The following is a 19,067-nucleotide window of genomic DNA, read 5'->3' on the forward strand; positions in this document are numbered from 1 at the left end:
ACTACCGTATTCAAGGTTTTGCTTGCGTCATCCTAGCAGGGAGTAAGAGAGCTGTTACATACAGAGCTACTCTACACCGGACAAGGAGACTGTAGTACCTAGGCAGGGTAATTCACAGTACAGTAATCTAGAACTCTACATTTATCATCACAAGTTTTTTCCAGAAAGAGGTACGTTTTCTAGTTCATTATTGTGTCTTTGGGCTAGCAAACAGGGTTACAGCTATATTTCAAGATCCTTTGTAATGTGATATTTAATAAAATAAGTAACACAGAATCTCCTAATAGCTTTCAATTGAATGATTAGATGGATTTCTTTCATAACTCTAGTAATTAAATAATAGAAAATATTTTTAGACATTTTTACCAAGCGATGTGCTTCCCTGGTGGCTCAGAGGTAAAGAATCTGCCTGTCAATGCTGGAGATACAGGTTCGATCCCTGGGCCGGGACGATCCCCTGGAGAAGGGAATGGCACCCCACTCCAGTATTCTCGCCTGGGAAATCCCATGGACAGAGGTGCCTGATGGGCTACAGTCCATGGGGTCTCAAAAGAGTTCAACATGACTTACTGACTAAAACAAACCAAGCAATGTACCAAGTTCTTTATTTATCAGGCTATCTTTTGTGAATTAATCCAAATTCAGAGCCCCTTACTCCTAGATCAATCTCTCTCTTTCCAGTATTCATCGGCACCAAATTGGCCACGCAGCTCACATTCAAGGAAGGGATAAGGCTTGAGAAAGTCCTGTGAGGAAGGGAAAGCCAAAGGAAGGGAGTTCTCTCAGAGGGAAGCTGGAGAAGCAAAGCCTGAGAAGCCCGGAGCGGGCACGGGGTGTCAGGTACAGCGACAGGAAGGCCAAGGGCACAGCACACCTGAGGAGGAAGTCACCTCAGAAACCCACCCCAATTGGAAGAGAACCAAATGGTTCCTGCATGTCCCCATAAGGACTCTGAGACTGCCAGAGGGTTTGGCCAGGATGTTTGCAAAATACTACGCTCCTATTCATACCTAACAGAGAAGCAAAAACCCTTTAAAAACATCACGCCACAGAGTTGTGAGTGTAACTGGGATTCCCCAAAGTCCTTTCCTCACCCCCTCAGCCCCTTAGCCATCACCTGCTCAGTGGCTCTTTGATCTTGTCTGGTTCCGGCGCTAGGTTTTTTCCTCAAACGCCCCGGGCCTGAAAAATGCTGCTTGATATTCTCTGGCCTCCATCAAGCCCTCAAAACTGTCTGATCATCAAACAGCTTTTCAGATACCACCTCCTTCACAAATCATTCCTGAAACAATTACAAGAGATCAAGTTCCTTTGCTCCCATACAAATACAAAGGCATAAACTATACTTTTTAGTTTTGCAGAGTCATATGCAAAAGAAGGGACATAATTCTGCAGTCAGAATTACTTATAAATGTCAGCAATTATTTTTAAAAAGTATCATAAAGTAATACAAAAATTTTATGATGTTGTGTCTCTGTATATCTCACTATAATCTAAACTACTAAAATCTCACTATGATCTCCAAAACGATAAAATGTTATTGTTGAATAAGCTACAGAGTTTAAGCAAGATATGCTGTCAAAAGATTGCTTCAAGCAACTGAGATTTTCCTTTTAAAAAGGCCTAGATAATGCTTTCCATTTTCTACTTATGATTTCTAAGGTATATTGGATTTATTTCTTAGTTTACCACATAGTAACCAAACCATGATTTGAAACCATTATAAACATTGTTGACTCAATCTGGCCCCCTACAGGGAATGTTAACTTTTTATTGAAGTCATGGGGATTTAAAAATTTGCGATATGGAGAAAACTCAAAGATAAAATTGACTCTTTTCAAATCCAATTTTGCCACCTCAGAGAGAGGCAAAGTCTATTCTAATAATGTTAAAACATCATAAATCTGTTCAAAATGACCCAACAGTAAATTTTATTTAGAATGGCTTCATCGGGGGTTCTAAATGCCAAAATTAAATCACTGATAAAATCCTGAAGATACTCCAATAAATGATTTCTCAGACTTGTCCAATTATAAGAATATTCTGGGATATTTTGTAACAGTCTCATGTAAGACTAGCATTTCACAAACTTCATTTTACAGTGGAATTACTTTGGGGGCTTTAAGAATTAAATGCCAATGCTCAGGTGTGGGTACCACCGCTCAAGATTCTTGTTTAATCAATCTGGATGAAGCTTCCTGGAAATGATAATATACAAGCATGGCTGAAATTCACTGTGTCTGGAACACTCAATTTGGGCATCTAGGTTATAGGAATAAAAATCAGTATTTTGAACCAAAAAACCCAGGTGATTCTTAAGACCAAAGACAGGTAAACAGTGATCTAGCCCAGTGACCTTATTTTTCAAACAAGAGACTACTTATGAACTGACCTGCTCTAGTGGCTCAGTTGGTAAAGAATCTGAATGTAATGCAGGAGACAAAGGTTGGATCCCTGAGTCAGGAAGATCCCCTGGAGAAGGAAATGGTAGCCCACTCCAGTATTCTTGCCTGGGAAATCCCATGGACAGAGGAACCTGGTGGGCTACAATCCATGGGGTCGCAACAGTTGGACACGACTTAGCGACTGATCTACCACCACCACCTGCTGCTGCTGCTGCTAAGTTGCTTCAGTCGTGTCTGACTCTGTGCAACCCCACAGACGGCAGCCTACCAGGCTCTTCCGTCCCTGGGATTCTCCAGGCAAGAACACTGGAGTGGGTTGCCATTTCCTTCTCCAGTGCATGAAAGTGGAAAGTGAAAGTGAAGTCACTCATTTGTGTCCGACTCTTAGCGACTCCATGGACCACAGCCTACCAGGCTCCTCCATCCATGGGATTTTCCAGGCAAGAGTACTGGAGTGGGTTAACATTGCCTTCCTAGAGCGTACTTAATATGTCAAATTCTAATTAAAATTTCCCTGTGACATTGAGAACTTAATTTTTCTTAAGACAAAAACAATGTTCAAAATTTGGAATGTGCCTTGTATGCTATTTCTAAGTCAGAGGAAGATACTCACAAACATTCAGCTTTGCCCATATGGAAGAATTTTGCATGCATTAAACCATGACATTAAGTATGGTCATGGGAAACATAGTTTTTCATCCACAGAAGATGAGGCACCCATAGAACCAGTGTTTCTTGGTACCATAATGTGCACTTAATAAACCACCACAATCTTACTTGTAAATGTCAACTTGTAAATATCACAAATCATAGCATCTTCCATTACGAACGCCTATACCTGGCTTTCTGTGCGACTAGATTGATTTCAGGTCAAAATGTGGTATCAACTTCCTGGAAAACACAGGAGATTGAAACCATATCACAGAAATTCCCTTTCCCAAAACAAACCTGAACAGCAACAAAAAAAGGTAAATGCTAACAACAACAACAACTCACTCTTAGCATCTAAAGTAGGAAACAGTTACAAACTCCTGCCATAGTATTTGAAAATGGCAGCAAGGTATCTGCTCCGCAAATAATACAGAAAATAAGAATGATTCATCAGTATCCTGGGAAGTCTCACTAATTCTCCCTGGGGAGCTAATATGAGTTCAGCTTAGGGGGAAATCAGGGAAAATTTGAAAGAATGAAAGTCCCAACTTACCAACATAATATCTCATCAGAAAGCAGAAAAACAGAGAGGAATAGCCACCATGATCTCTACCAGATGGGAGGAAACCAGACAGTGAAGACAGGATGCTCCTTGCCACACAGGGTAATTATCCCCAGTACTCAACAGGAGAAGGGGAGACGCAGGGACTATAAGGAAAAAAGATTCTCAGGGACCAGGAGGCCGACCTGAAGCCCCTTATGATGACAATGGGGAAGAGAAACTACTGCTGGAGAATAATTGGGGCACAGGGGAGAAATCAGTACCAAGCACGACTCTGAAATCAAAGGTGTGCCAGGGACTGTAGCTGAAGTGGGTAGAATCACCCAAGTTTCAGGGATATCCTCTTTGAACCGAGAATAATCCTCAGACCATACAGAGTGATCCAGGCACACACCATACGAAGAATAGCCTGAGAAAGTACAGAGCATAGATCCTTTCCCTGAAGCTGCCCAAACCCCAGCTGAGATCTTCTGCTCCTCTTCTGGGCTCAGAACACCAAGTACTTAAGTCCCTGGCTCTCAAACAGGAGCAAACAGGAAGACAACTCTTAGGTAATTTAGGAAGGGAGAAAAGGAAAATTCACTTTTACCAAATTGGTGCAAATAGAAGTTCTGGACAGAGCTGCCCATTTTAAGCAAACATAAGACAAAAAGAAATTGGACAGAACCTACCTAATATATTATCATTTTTTTTTTTAAGGCACAGAGCAGATTAAGAATACAAGAATGCTCCACTATAGGAAGAAAGAATAATCAAGGAAATGGAAAATAATTATGCATCATTAGTATAATGTTTTCAGGGCCTTTTAGGAAATGCCCCTTTATCACACTGAGGAAGATCTTTTATTCTCCAGTTTGTTGACAGTTTCAGGAACGGATTTTGTCAAATGTTTTTCCTGCATCGATCTGGATAATCATGTGATCTTTAAAATTTGCTAATACGGTGAGTTACACTGACTTTTTATTCTGGGATTAATATGGGGGCTTCCCTGATGGCTTAGCAGGTAAAGAATCCAACTGCAATGCAGGACACACAGGAGATACAAGTTCAGTCCCTGGGTCTGGAAGATTCCCTGGAGTAAGAAGTGGCAACCACGCCAGGATTCTTGCCTGGAGAATTCCATGGACAGAGGAGCCTGGCGGGCTACAGGGCATGGAGTTGCAAAGAGTCGGACACAACTGAGCAACTGAGCACAAATATGCTGGGATACCATACACTCTTTCAAGATACTGTTGGTGTGTTTTGCTAAAATTGGGACATTTTGCCTCAAGAAAAATATTTGTATGCCGTTTTCTTTTTCTTGCAATGCCATACCATTTTCCGGCTTTGGTCTCAAGGTAATTTGGCTTCCTAGAATGAACTGCTAAGTTTTAACTCCTGTATCTTTTCTAGAAAAACCTGCCTTTAGGATTGACATTATTTCTTTCTTAAATGTTCAGTAGAATTGACCAATGAAGTTGAGTCAGGATTTTTCTTTAGAAGAAGGTTTTTAACTACATATTCAATTTCTTTAATTGGTATAGGGATAGCTGTGCTATTTTTTCTCATGGGAACTTTGTTGATTTACATCTTTCAAAAAATTGTCCACTTCATTTTTATTAGCCTGAAGTTGTTCATGGTATTGCCTCATTGTTCACTCATTACTAAAATCTGTATTGATGTTACCTCTCATATTCTTTATATTGATAATTTGTGTCTTTGTTTTTTCCTTGTTAGTGTAGACAGTGGCCTCTCAACTTTATTGATTTTTTTCATTGAACCAGCTTTTGGTTTCAGTGATTTTCTCACTTTTTTCTTTTTCCCTACCTCATTTGCTTTTACTCTGACCTTTATTATTTTTTTTCCTCTGCTTACCTTTGGTTTAATTTGTTATTTTTTATAATTTTTTAATGAAGAAGTTGAGAGCACTGATTTAAGACCTCTCCTTCTTCTAATGTTGACCTTTAAAACTATACAATTCCCTCTAAATATTTCTCCAGTGGCATCTCATAAAATTTGACATTATTTTCATTTTTATTCAATTCAAAATGCTTTCTAATTTCCCCTTTGATTTCTTCTTCAATCCATGGATACTAGAAATGGGGTTACACAGCTTCTGAATGTTTGGGTATTTTCCAGAGATCTTTCTGTTATTGCTTTCTGATTTAATTTCTGCAGTGAATTGAGAAGACACTTTGAATATACTTTAAGAATCTGTCAGGCTATGCCTGGGTTCTTTCTGCCCACAGCACAGCCTGGAAAAAAACTCTCTTGAGCAGCAAGCTTGGAAAATCTAGCAGAGTCCTTCTTTCAAGGATCACTTTCTGTTGTTACCTGAGATCCAGTATCTTGAAACCCATTGTTTCATATATTTTACTCTATTTTCCAATTCTTCTCAGGCAGGAGGGTGAATCTGAATCCTGTCAGTCCATCTTTGCTGGAAATAGAAGTCTCAAACTTGTTTTAAGTATTATGAGTTTTGAATGAACATTTTAGCAAATCACACACATAAAGAAATTCTGGGTACAAACATTCAGAGGTATAATCAAAAAGGTACATATCAAAAAGATTTACCTAGGCCAAAAGAATATAAAATAACAAGCCATCTCTTTCATTCAGTTGGAATCGTGTACCTATCATTCTCATGAATTGATACATTTCTTCCGTAATTTTGTGTTTCACTTGAAATAAAGTTGTGATTAAGTATGTGAGTTGTGATAGTATACCACTGTGTTCAAATCCGACTTTCTTCAATTGGTTTTCTGAATGAATTTCAGCAAATTGTTTTACCTCCTTGTGCCTCAGTTTTCTCTTTTAATATATTTAAAAATATCTTTGCGCTGGTGTAAGTATTAATTCCTCTAAAGAACTTATCACAATCCCCAATATTACGTAATTTTCCATTTCAAACTAATGCTGATTTAGCTTATTCAGATATAAACCATAAGCTGATTGAACAGACTATGCAAAGCTGACAGATTCATAGCTATTATCCAACTGACATGCAAGCAATGAGCTCTACTGAACGATGTCTCTGCCTTCAGCCTCTCAAACTTCCATTTCTTTTTGTTTGCCACTTCAGGTTGACCTTTACAGAGCACTTCTTTTAAATTTAGAAGTCCTTCACAATCCTCTCCCCTGAATAGAGGGCAGCCTCTTGACTTTGGTATTCCAGACTTCATACATTAAGGTTCAAGCCTATTTTTCCAGCCTCATCTTCTCTTCATCCCTTTCGCCAGGGTCTTAGAAAAGTAAGCATCCATGAACATTCAAAGACCTCTGCTACGTCTGTGCTTTTCTTCATCCTCTTTCTTCTATGTGGAACCGCTGTGTTTATGTAATCACACATACAGTCTGCCTTTTATATACTGCACTATATGGAGCAGAGGGAACACAAAGGCTACTTAAGATAAAAAGCTTTGCTCTCAAAAAGCTCACAGCTAAGCAAGCAAGTGGGCACAACCCAAAGATGAAGGGAGCTAGTCTAAAGGAATGGGACATACAGCAGGTCTACTCAAAGGAAGAGCAGGCCTAATTATTCCAAGAAAAGTAAGGCAAGGCAGGGAGGCAGGTCAAAGAAAGCTTCACAGAAACACTGTTTCCCGGACTGTCTGAAGACCCTCTGACCTATTCCTATTAGATTTAGCAATGTACAAGCCCACTGATTGCAAGTACCTCGAGTGAAATCAACTCTACTATATATTAGTTACACTGTGAAAGGCTTGGAACAAGACCTCCTGCATAGGGAAGGCCGAAACTAAGACTACAGAGACCAGCACAACAGTAACTACTAACAGTAACATGGGTATTTACAGTAGCGGTACTTCAAAACAAGATGAGCAGGGTCTGAAAATTCAACTGCCTAGCATGCAAGGCCTGGAGGAGAGCATGGCAACCTACTCCAGTATTCTTGCCTGGAGAATCCCCATGGACAGAGGAGCCTGGCGGGCTACAGTCCACGGGGTCGCAGAGAGTCGGACATGACTGAGTGACTAAGCACAGCCCAGCACAGCACAGCTAGCAAGGCAGTGATGACAATATATGATATTTTTCATTTGATATGTATTATTAGAAAAAAATGCACTCAAAAATTCAGCCAGTGAAACTTAACACTGTCCACAACTGATGTACTCTGATCTGAGACATTCCTAGTAATGCTGGAACAATCTCCCCCATCCATAAAGACTATTTTGTCTAGGACAGCATATCATATCTTGGCTTTATTTCTCATAATTATAGCTTATTATTTATTAAGTCCTTACTCTATGCCAGACACTGGCTAGGCACTTTATCTTTCACTTAATTCTCATCCCAGGAATGTGAGCCACTCTTAAAATATGCTGTTTATTCTGAGTCCTTACTCTTTCAATAAAAACAGCATTAAACTTTATTTGTATGACTTAAATTCCTTTATTCCATATTTGCAATTCCATTTTTAATACTGAATGGTTATCTTTTTGATAACTAGGGGGTTCATTTAAAAGAGACTAGCATCAATAATTATCATTTATTGGATACCAGGAATTATATTATTAAGTCTTAAAAATAATTCAAGGTTGAAAGAGGAGACACTTATTACATATGCAGAAACACAGATCAGAGAGGGCGATCACATCCACAAGGTCACACAGGCCTTAATATTAAGGTTCTATTTTGGCTATACACTGTGTTCCTAAAATACAGTCACTCAATAGATGTCTACCATGTGTTACACACTCTGCCTATTAGGTAGTAGGAGCTTAACACAGTATTGCTTTTAATTTTCCCAACAACTCTATGAGGTAACTGCAGGTCCACAATCCTTTATTTGAACCCCTTGGAAACAGGTGTTATTTAAGAACTTCTAGTATTTGAAATTTTTAAAAAATATATGATGATACAACATAACGCCCTCTCCCCACACACGCACATTTCTTGCTTTTGGCTAACTCCTATGCATTCAACCTTTCACTATATGTCACTCATATGTGTGTCTGTCTGTGTGTGTGTGGTGGCTTCACCTAGTTTTCATACTAGAACTATAATGACTCTGGTCTTGATGGTGAAATAGGAAAATATTTATGAAGTTACACAAATATGAAATATTTGACTATTTTTATTTTGTATTGCAGGTTCCTCTGCCTCTAGGTAAATACAGTGATAAATATACAAGGGCACTTAGAGATGGAATAAATGAAAATACTCACTGATTTAACTCAAAGGAATTTTATAAATAAAGCATCAAGGACTAACAGGCTGCCAGCACAGTCAATCTAACTGCATAGATGGAAAGAGCACAGGCTTCAAGTGGACAGGGGGAAGTGGAAGGCCTGGCCTCTCCCAGATCAGATCAGTCAAGGAGCTGATCTTCTCCCAAACTCAGAGCCACTCTTTGTACAGCCTGGCACCTCCACTCTGAGTTTTAGCTCTCCATTCCCCTGTGCTACCATTCTCCGTTCTAGTCTTCTTTTCCTTCCACTTTCCACTGCCTGCTTTTTTTTTCCCTTCCTCATTTTCCTTCTCTTGTGTTCTTAGTGGCATTCAAGATAAGGATGTCATCTGAGCTACTGCCAAGAAGTTAAGTTCCCACAGATCTTCTGGTATTTCTCTGATGCCCATGTAAGGCTACGTTTAGCTTAGTGAGTACAAGGTTATAAAACGTTCAGGAGTGCAGAACTGTGCGTGTGTGTGTGAGTGTGTGTGAGTGCAGGAGCATTTGAGTTTGACCTTTGCAGTTGGTAATGTTCTCCCTGTTCCTTGCAATCTCATTCTCACTAAATCCTCTGAGCCTAAGAAAGAGGGAGACCTCTTATTTCTATAAAACAACATCAGCTCAGTAACTGTGATAACTGGTATTAATTATGGAATTTAAATAACCTTATTCAGCATGCAATTCCATCATGCTATATAGCATAGTATCAACATGAGCTTTAGTCTGATACTGTTTTTTTCCCATTATAGTAGATTGGAGTTTTTTCTCATTCAGATTAACTGCAAGAAGACTTCCGTAATTCTCCTTTAATCAGAAACCATTTCTGAGCTCTCTCACATAAATTTGTTCCTACTCCTATTGTAGTATTTTCTATGTCACATTTTACTTTAATATTTAAATAAATGATTAGGCTTATTCTTTAAACAGATAATTTGCTCCTCATAACAGGGAATATGTATTATTTGTAACTTAAGCTTCAAGTACTTTGCCTAATACTTAATAAATACTCAATATGTGATAAATATTTACAAATAAATTTAGTTACCCTCCTGTACATCCTAACTTGTAGTTTAAAAAGGGAAAAATTCCAAAAGCACTAGGAAAAAACTATAGATATCTGTAAGATTTGGAAATGGGGAAGACTTTTTAAACATAAGGAATAAATCATAAAAAGTCTTTTTAGAAGGAAATGAACAGAACATACGAAAAGTTTTAAGTTTTCACATATTCAATGACCCAGCAATTACATTTCTAGGATATATTCTAAGACTAAAATCAAAGATAAATACTTACCCACATAGATTTTTATCACAGCTTTGGTAACATACAAACCAACCAACCAACAAAATGAAAAGAAAACTTGAAAATGACCTTAAATGTTAAACATTAATTAATAAGAAATATAACTACAGTAAGCAGCTATATCACCATAACTGAGTTTAAGGTCTGAAATCAAATTGAGATCCTCCTTCCATTCTAATATCCCCAATGCTACCAGAAGTTTGAGGCAGGCAAAATATCCTCATCTGAGCTAGAGAAAATAACTTTACAAATATCATATGATTGTTTAGAATGCAGAAACCAAGCTCTCATTATTACAATTTGCAGTGTAACTATTACAATTCATATCTAATATAATGCAGTTCATAACCTGAAAGGAGAAGCAGGATATAAGCACATTTCATGTTATAGAACATGGGATATTCTTACAGTCGATTCCAATAAGAGTGGAAAGATCCCACTCTTTGTAAGCGATGTATGTGAAGTAGAATAAAGGACTCCAAGTACAACCCGAATCTTAAAAGTAACTAATTCTGAGAGAAATCATAACTTATTTCTTATTTCTCCTTGTTTTATTCTCTAAGTTATCTTATAATGACCACATGTCACCTTTAGATAAGAATGAGACCATGGGAGGAATTTTTTCTAAAAATACCGCCTATACATTTCTTTAAAGCATCAAGTCTACTGCATATTTAATTCCAAAGAGAATTCCACCTTTTTCACTATACTTAAATTCCAAGACCATGGAAAAAACATTGATAAAATATTTCTGAACAAATTTGAGTCTGCTCTACAGAATCCCCAGAATTCTGGAAAACCCTAATTTGTCAATCTCCACTGCTGTTCTTGGAGAATCTAGATAAGGTCTGAGTGGGTTTAATAACAGTCACAATTACTTTACCAATTTTACAAAAGCCTTATTTCAATATGGGTGGATGACCAAAAATATACAGAATAATTCAAGAGGTTATAATTAGCCCTCAAGGTGTCATCACACAATACTGGGCAGTTAAGTTATAACTGACGCCTTTAGGGAAGTCACCATCATCACATTCCTCCTGAATGAGGCAGTAAGAGATGCACCGTAGGCCCGTCGAATGTCCACTTAAACAGGAGCGTAACAATGAACAATCAGGACTCTGACAATGAAACACTGTTTCATGATGGAGGGAGGGAGGGAGCACCCTGTGACCAGAAGCATTAGAGAAAAAGTGGAGTTGACTCCTCCTGGACGTGCTTTTAGACACTGAATTCATATGTTAACTGGATGATTTTATGACAGTTCCCCTGAAAGTAAAATCCATCTATTTTACATTTTCCATAAAGACGTGAAAGTTTAGATTTTGTAAACTTAAACATGTGCAACTTGATCTCACTTTTTCTTCCAATGCAGATTAACAAAAGGAATTTTTCTTTAAAACGTCAAAAGCTTAAAAAGTAAATTTCCAATCCTTCTCTTTAAGGCATCACTTACTGAAAGATGTACATTTTAAAGGAAATGTCACTAAGCATAAGGATATTTGAAATGTTACCAAATTTACACACTTTTCAAAAGGAGTTCATGTTTACATGCTAAAAAAAACAATTTGTAGCAGTACTTTATACTATATCAGAGACCCATAATTTGAAAGGGTCTCTGATATATTTCTAACAGATGGTCCTTATATAAGCTTCAAGGAAAATTCAATTACAAAACATGATTTCAACAATCATTCAAGGTAAAGAAGCTGAAACAGGGACCTTGAGCAGGCCATATTTATTATCAAGTAATCACTGTTTTTTTGTCTAGAAATCATTCAGGTATATTCGTTTCTTGCCTGCCTGCCCCCTCCAAGTTTCTACCGACAAATAATAAAATACATTTTAAGCATTAAGAGGAAAAAACGCTGAGTCTTGATATATAATAATGATTCAATTTCTACATGTTCTCAGGTGTACATTAAGTACAATATTTATCTTTTTTCAAATGCCATCTGTTTGAAGAGGGAAGGAAAAAGAATTAAGTATCTTCATGTGCCTTGGACACAGCTAAGCCGTCTGCATTTTATAATCAGCTCGAGACCACAAGAACTCTTTTTTTAATGCTAAGTATAAAAGGTCATTGTACGTATCAGCAAGAGTGAGGAGAAAACTCCAAAGAGGTTCAGCTTACACAGCATCAAGATTCAGGTTAAACACTACAATCATGCCAGTCATTAACACCACCCAGTCTCTATCTCCAGGCAGGAAACCAGTCTGCCAGAAGCCCAGATAACTGGAAAAATTGCCAGGTTTATCATACTACTGGATCCCAAGAGACCAATTTAAAGGGAAATTATGTGTTCTGCACTAAGAAGAAAAGTATCTTTAATTTTACAAAAGCCTTTTTTTAGGAGAACAAAGAACATATGTTTTTAAATTTAGTATTTGAAAAACAGGGCTTCCCAGGTGGCGCTAGTGGTAAAGAACCCACCTACCAATGCAGGAGACATTAGAGATGTTGGTTTGATCCCTTGGCCAGGCAGATCCCCTGAAGAAGGGCATGGTGACCCACGCCAGTATTCTTGCCTGGAGAATCTCATGGACAGAGGAGCCTGGCAGGCTGCAGCCCATAGGGTCACAAAGAATCAGACACGACTGAAGCAACTTCACATACACACAAATTGAAAAAGACAATATGAATCTTAAATGTGAACTGGGCACACAGGACTATTCACTAACCTCAACATAAGTAAGTTCTTCTTTTTGTAGCTTTTCAGACAATGTTTCTTGAGAAAAACTATGAACTCCACTCTCAGTGGGATTAGCTATCACACATTAAAAATTCAATTAAAAATATATTTTAAGAACATTAAAGTTCACAGTTGCAATCTAAGATTGGAAATTGCTAATTCCTTCTTTGGAAAAATGAAGTTTTAGAATTTTCATCTGAAGGTGAATACTTAAAAAGAGTTTTAAGAAGCAAACCTACGCTAAAAAGGAAATACTTCAGGCCAATTCGTTACTTAATTTTGTAGTTCTTCTGAAAACATGCTACTGTACATGTAAAATATATTTTAATGTCTTTATTAAGTTTCCATAAATTTAGTAAGGACTAACAAACCCAATGAATGAATAACTGTTGCAGACAGAATAATGATGTAATGCCTGGAAGGCTCTTTGTCAAAAAAACTACCCAATTCCTGTGCCAATTAGGAATTGAATTTGAAATCTGCTTTAGGATGAAAGTACTGAAAAGTTTACATGATCTCCAGAAAAATGAACATGATCTCCACCAATTATAACTATGTTTGAAATTTTTAATTTTACTATTTTTCCATTCTATGGTGTTTAAATAAACATCATCTCAGAAATTTGTTTTATTCCATTCTCAACAACTTATCACTTTATGCTAACATTTCATAATTAATTTTTCTTCCCCAAATAAAAGCATCTGGTGAAGACATTTAAATTTCTCCTAAGTATAACTATAAACTCTGTCATCTGTGGAATGTACTTCGGTCCCAAGAAATCGCAATTACCCCAGAAATAATATAAATATCTTAATGTACATATACATACAAGTGTATGTTAAAAGGCTGCATACATCTTACTTTTCAAACTTTACCATATAATTCTAATTTCTCAGTTTCTTCTTGAGCTTTAACCTGAATGCCAGGATTAAGTTTTGTCAGTGTAATGGATATAATTTGAAAAACATAAGGTTTCTTTGCAACTCAAAGCCTCTGTACATACATAAACCATCACCACTATTTATCTGTAACATTTCAATGACATAACTTCATATACTCAAAGTTTCACAACAGAGAAAGCACTATACAACTTTAGATGCTATGACAAATCCTGGAAAAGTAAATTGAGCATATATGTAATTATGAAAGATTATGTAATACTGATTTTAGTTTAAGCTTATTTTACTTTTATGGTTCAGTGGTAAATAGCTATTTATCACATTTTATAAAATTGATCTTCTTTGTAATGCCCTTTTGCAATACAGGAACATTATTAATAGTTTACTTATTGCATCAACACTGGGGATTTTCAGTACCCTACCGGTCACAAGCTTTGCTGCTATTTAAATTATGATAAACTGGTTTCAAATGGGCTTGAGCAACAGTTTACACAGATAAGGTGGACAAAGATGGAAACCTACCCAGCACCCATTCCTCTACCCCTTTTCTCCTGCCCACCACAACTTCCACTGGGTTGAGACCAAACTCCCCCTTTCAGGTGGCTTTCATCATCTCCTGCTCCAAACATATGTCCTGATAAGTTTACATGGAACATATTAATACCATTCCTCTTATCAGGGATTGGTTCAAAAACTCAAGATTAAGCCGATCAGCATATGAAATAACTCTGAAGGCTATTACTGGCCCATAGTTAGAGGAGAAGTTTTCTCTCCCTAGATGTGAACAAGAAAGCACGTTGCATTAGTTACAGCTGACAGTCATTTCACAACCATACAGAACTGGTGGGCAGGGCAAAACCGACGCACAAAGGAAAGCAGGGCCAAGAGAAGTAAAACAACCGAATGAAAGCCCTGATCACGTCCTACCCGAAGCCCACCGACTCTGGACATTTTGTTATGCAATGTAATACATTTCCTTGTTGGTTAGGCTCTTTTATTTCAGGTTTTCACTGGTCTTGCAACCAAGAACATATTACATCTTTACATCTTTTTTTTAACAGAGGCAGTGCTCCCAACAGTAACTCCTAATTTGAATTAACTCCAAATTATTAGAATTTGCCATCCAGTCACTCACTCAAAATTACCCCACAGCCACAGCACCAGAGTCGGCCTTCTAAACTGAGGTTGCTCTGGTGGAAAAAACTGAGCTGCTTCAGCTGCTATTAGCTACACCGCAAAATCTGACCATGCGGGTTACAGACATAATCAAAGAATGAAAATATTGTCTCATTAGAAGAGTTTTCATTGAGTAATAAAAATATTACACATATTGACAATAAGATAGACATGACTGATGCGACTTAGCAGCAGCAGCAGCAGACTGCTCCAAAGGGAGGTTCTCTTTTCTCTTCTTACCTCTTTCACACTGTGGACCAGTGAATCCATAAACACAGGCACAGCGGTTAGGTCCGATACAACGTCCACCATTCTGACATCCATTTTCACAGACAGCTGCACACAAACACAGCAAGAAGCTCATTATACAGTAAAAGTCCAAGTATAATGTAGGAGTGTAGATATGTAGTCATTAATGGATCTTACCTCTGAAACATGTTGCATCATGCATTTAAATACATATATTTCATTGTATACTGAGACTAAAACCTCCACAATTCACGTAAATCACATTGTTATGCAATCATTTGGTAAGTTTTGTTTGTTTTTTTCCTATAAATCAGAATCACAAGAATTGGCTGACTCTGATCATACAGTCAAAATACAATGATTTAATCCTCTATTTCAGTTCTATGAACCCTACAATCTGTTTCCATAGGTAAAAGGTGATTAAAATATGAAAGAAGATTGAAGACTCTAGGGAACAGAGAGAGGGAGAAAACTCTCCACAGGGTATAATTTCACAGAAACAACTGTAAGTATTTGAATATTTTGATTTCTAAAGATATATTGCAAATGAGTAACACTTACCTAATGTAATTAATCAAAAGGAAAGTATTTTCTTTAAATACTATCAAGGTGTAAGAGATGTAAATGAAAGTCACTGTCCCAGACATGCTCCCTCATTAAACATATGCTAGCCCTTAAGACATGAATGGGAATACACATCCATGACTGACCCTCAGGATCTATCCCTGGGGAGGCGGAAGGAGGGGTTCTCTCAGGGTTTTCCAAAACAGAGCTTTCAAATGCTTCTCCAGGGTGGAGAAGAGGGCTGGATAAGCCTGCAGCATGTCCTGAGAGAGTTCGCTCAGTACAGGTAAATACCAGGCTCACCTACGCAGGTCAGACCACCAATGCCTCTCTTCTCACGAATTTTTTCTATTGGTGTGGAAAACACAGTTATTATTCACAAAAATTATGTTAACAGGTAACACGGCTTTCTGTTACTTGAAAGGAAATAATTTTTTTTAATGTTTAAATTTCTCAATTTTAACACAGCAACTATCAGCAGGTATAACTCATTGAAACAAAAGGTCCCTGGCATCTTCAGTAATTGAAGACAGTATCAAGAGCTTCTCTGAATAAGGAGACAAGCCAATACAGCGATTGCTTCTACTCCTGCCTCACATGAGAGAGCATGCTTCCAGCAGAGTGACTACAGGGAGGGTGTCTGTGTATTCCTTCATCTGCTATAAGATTTGATATACTGCAGATTCTCAAAATCTCCTGCAATATGTCAGAATCTTGCAGCCTTCTTCCCACTTTTTTTGGCAGGTGGAACAACACGGTGAACAGATTAAGGAGTTCTGCTGTGTTCAGCACATCTCAATCACATCATCTTTCAATGTTCAGCTTCCCTGCCTGCAAAGTAGAGCTAATAGTTTGAAGATAAAATAAAATGGTGTAAAAAACAAAACGCACAGTGGCTATGCATTAAGGTGTTCTACAATCTTAATTCCCCTTCCTTTTTATACTGAAAGGGATCTGTATGGAAAACATAACTTGCTCTATAGCAACCAAGGTTTACACTACAGAGCAACAGCCAAAGAAGAGAAGCAGACAATACAGATAAAAGGGGACCAAAGGGGGATAAAAGAAGCAATTTCCTTCTTTTGAATGAATTATGATGAAAGTTACTTTATAAAGTAATGTTTTGGTAACAAAACAAGACAGAAACAAATGTACCGCTCAACTGGAGTTGAAAATAAACTTGTATAAGCCTAAATTTCCACCATGGAAAGAATGCTGACCACACAGGAAGAGAAAAAAAGTACTTACACCTAGTATGGGACAAAGCAAAAGGCAGGGGAGAAAAAGAAGACTAGGGGAAGAAGTATGAACTGCCTACCGTGATCTGAGGAAAAGGGAGAAGCAAGCCCTATTTCAAGATGGTCACACTATGAAACAGAACCCTGATCATGACTACTGAAGCTTGAATATTATTATTCAATGAATATTTAATGAGTACCCACTCTGTGCTTGGGGATAGAACCCTGATCATGACTGCTAGTTTGAATATTTTTATTCAGTAAATATTTTACTGAGCACCTACTCTGTGCTCAGAAATATGACAAGTGTCTGTTTTTATCAGACAGACTCCTGTACCACTCAACATAGGTACAAACAGTGTGACCTAAGTCAAATCTGAAATTATCATTACTTACTACTACACAAACACATCGGATATAAAAAAGATGCTAAACCAGACTTGTTGTTCAGTCTCAGTCATGTTCAACTGTTCGTGACCCCGTGAACTGTGGCACACCAGGCTTCCCTGTCCTTCACTATCTCCTGGAGTTTGCTCAAATTCATGTCCACTGAGTCAGTGATGCCATCCAGCCATCTATTCCTGTCGCCCCCTTCTCCTCCTGCTCTCAATCTTTCCCAGAATCTGGGTCAAAATGTTAAAAAAAGAAAGAAAAGTCTGTTGTTTGCACATGAGACAATATAAATCTCTACTCCTGGTGCTCCCTTCCTCCTTTGTCTTCCAGGCTATCACGCTCTCCCAATTTCCCTCCTGTCTCCCTACCTACTCTTTCTCACTCTTTGCTGGTTTCTCCTTCCTCGTCTTCACCTCAAAATGCTGGGCAACAACCAGGGTTCCAGCTTCAGCCCACTTCTCTTCTCTACTTGCACCAACTTCCTACTGAAGGCCCACGATGAAAATGTTAGCCGTATCAAAATTAAATCTATACACTCCCAAACTCGTATGTCTATCTTTGACCTCTCTCCTAAGGGCTGAGCTCAGAGATCTTTTCACTTAGAAGTCTAACAGACTTCTTCATCAAAGCCAAAACAAAAACTCTTGACACCCCATGCTCTGAGCCCCACCCGACCCCCATCCCACCTACTACCTACTCAGTCTTTTGTGTATCAGAAAATGGCATCACCATCCAGCCCAGAGCTCAACTCAAGTCTTCTAGTCGTCATTATGGTTCTCTGCCTTTCCTTTTAGTCTCATGCGTCACACCCATTCCGTCAGTACACACCTCCTTCCATATATTCCACCTTCAATGAAAGCTCAGTCTAAGCAAAAATCACATCTACAGCATTATATACCAGATGGAGAAGGAAATGGCACCCCACTCCAGTGTTCTTGCCTGGAGAATCCCATGGACGGAGAAGCCTGGTAGGCTGCAGTCCATGGTGTTGCTAAGAGTCGGACACAAATGAGCGACTTCACTTTCACTTTTTACTTTCATGCACTGGAGAAGGAAATGGCAACCCACTCCAGGGTTCTTGCCTGGAGAATCCCAGGGATGGCTGAGCCTGGTGGGCTGCCGTCTATGGGGCTGCACAGAGTCAGACATGACTGAAGCGACAGCAGCAGCAGCAGCAGCAGCAGCAGCATCTACCAGAATTAATAGTCTAGGCTCCTAACTGGCCCTTTTATTTTTTTTCTTGCCCTTTCTACAATCCAGTTTCAATACAGCAGCCAAAGTGACTTTTTAAAATGTTAATCAGGCCGTCTCACTCTACTGCTTAAACTGTACCAATAGCATCACATAATATTTAGAGTACTGTCTAAATTTATTTCCTTGGTTTATAAGGCCTGACTGACACCTCTGTCTCTGAACTCATGTATTTATTGAAAAATCATTTCATAGCCCTTTACTGTGGTATTACAAGAGATTTGAGTAATAAAATATAATTCAGCAAAGGACAATTTATAAGCTTGGCTCTCCAGCTTTAGATTTGGGATATCTTAAAGAGAGAGAGAGATCACAGCAAACATTACCATTTTTTCAGAAAGGCATCCATGTTTTATGGAACTAGATAAATGAAAATCAGCTAAATATTTAATTGTAATATATGTCAAATTTGATAAAGTCCTAGTGGTACTCAACAACATCAATAAAACAAAAATTTTTTAAGGGCTGGAAAAAATTATCTATTCAGCTGTAAGGTATGTCTTTTCTACATAAA

General features: G+C 38.1%; 1 protein-coding gene across 1 annotated transcript in view; it reads right to left on the reverse strand.

The window, feature by feature from the left end:
- FBN2 (fibrillin 2) overlaps positions 1-19,067 on the reverse strand; it is a 226,314-nt gene that overhangs the window by 196,737 nt on the left and 10,510 nt on the right. The window contains exon 5 of the mRNA XM_018050706.1: positions 15,099-15,194. Coding sequence (XP_017906195.1) covers positions 15,099-15,194 — 96 coding nt within the window. The remainder of the gene's footprint in view (positions 1-15,098; positions 15,195-19,067) is intronic.

Source organism: Capra hircus, chromosome 7 (genome assembly GCF_001704415.2).
Source record: "Capra hircus breed San Clemente chromosome 7, ASM170441v1, whole genome shotgun sequence".
Taxonomy (NCBI): Eukaryota; Metazoa; Chordata; class Mammalia; order Artiodactyla; family Bovidae; genus Capra; species Capra hircus.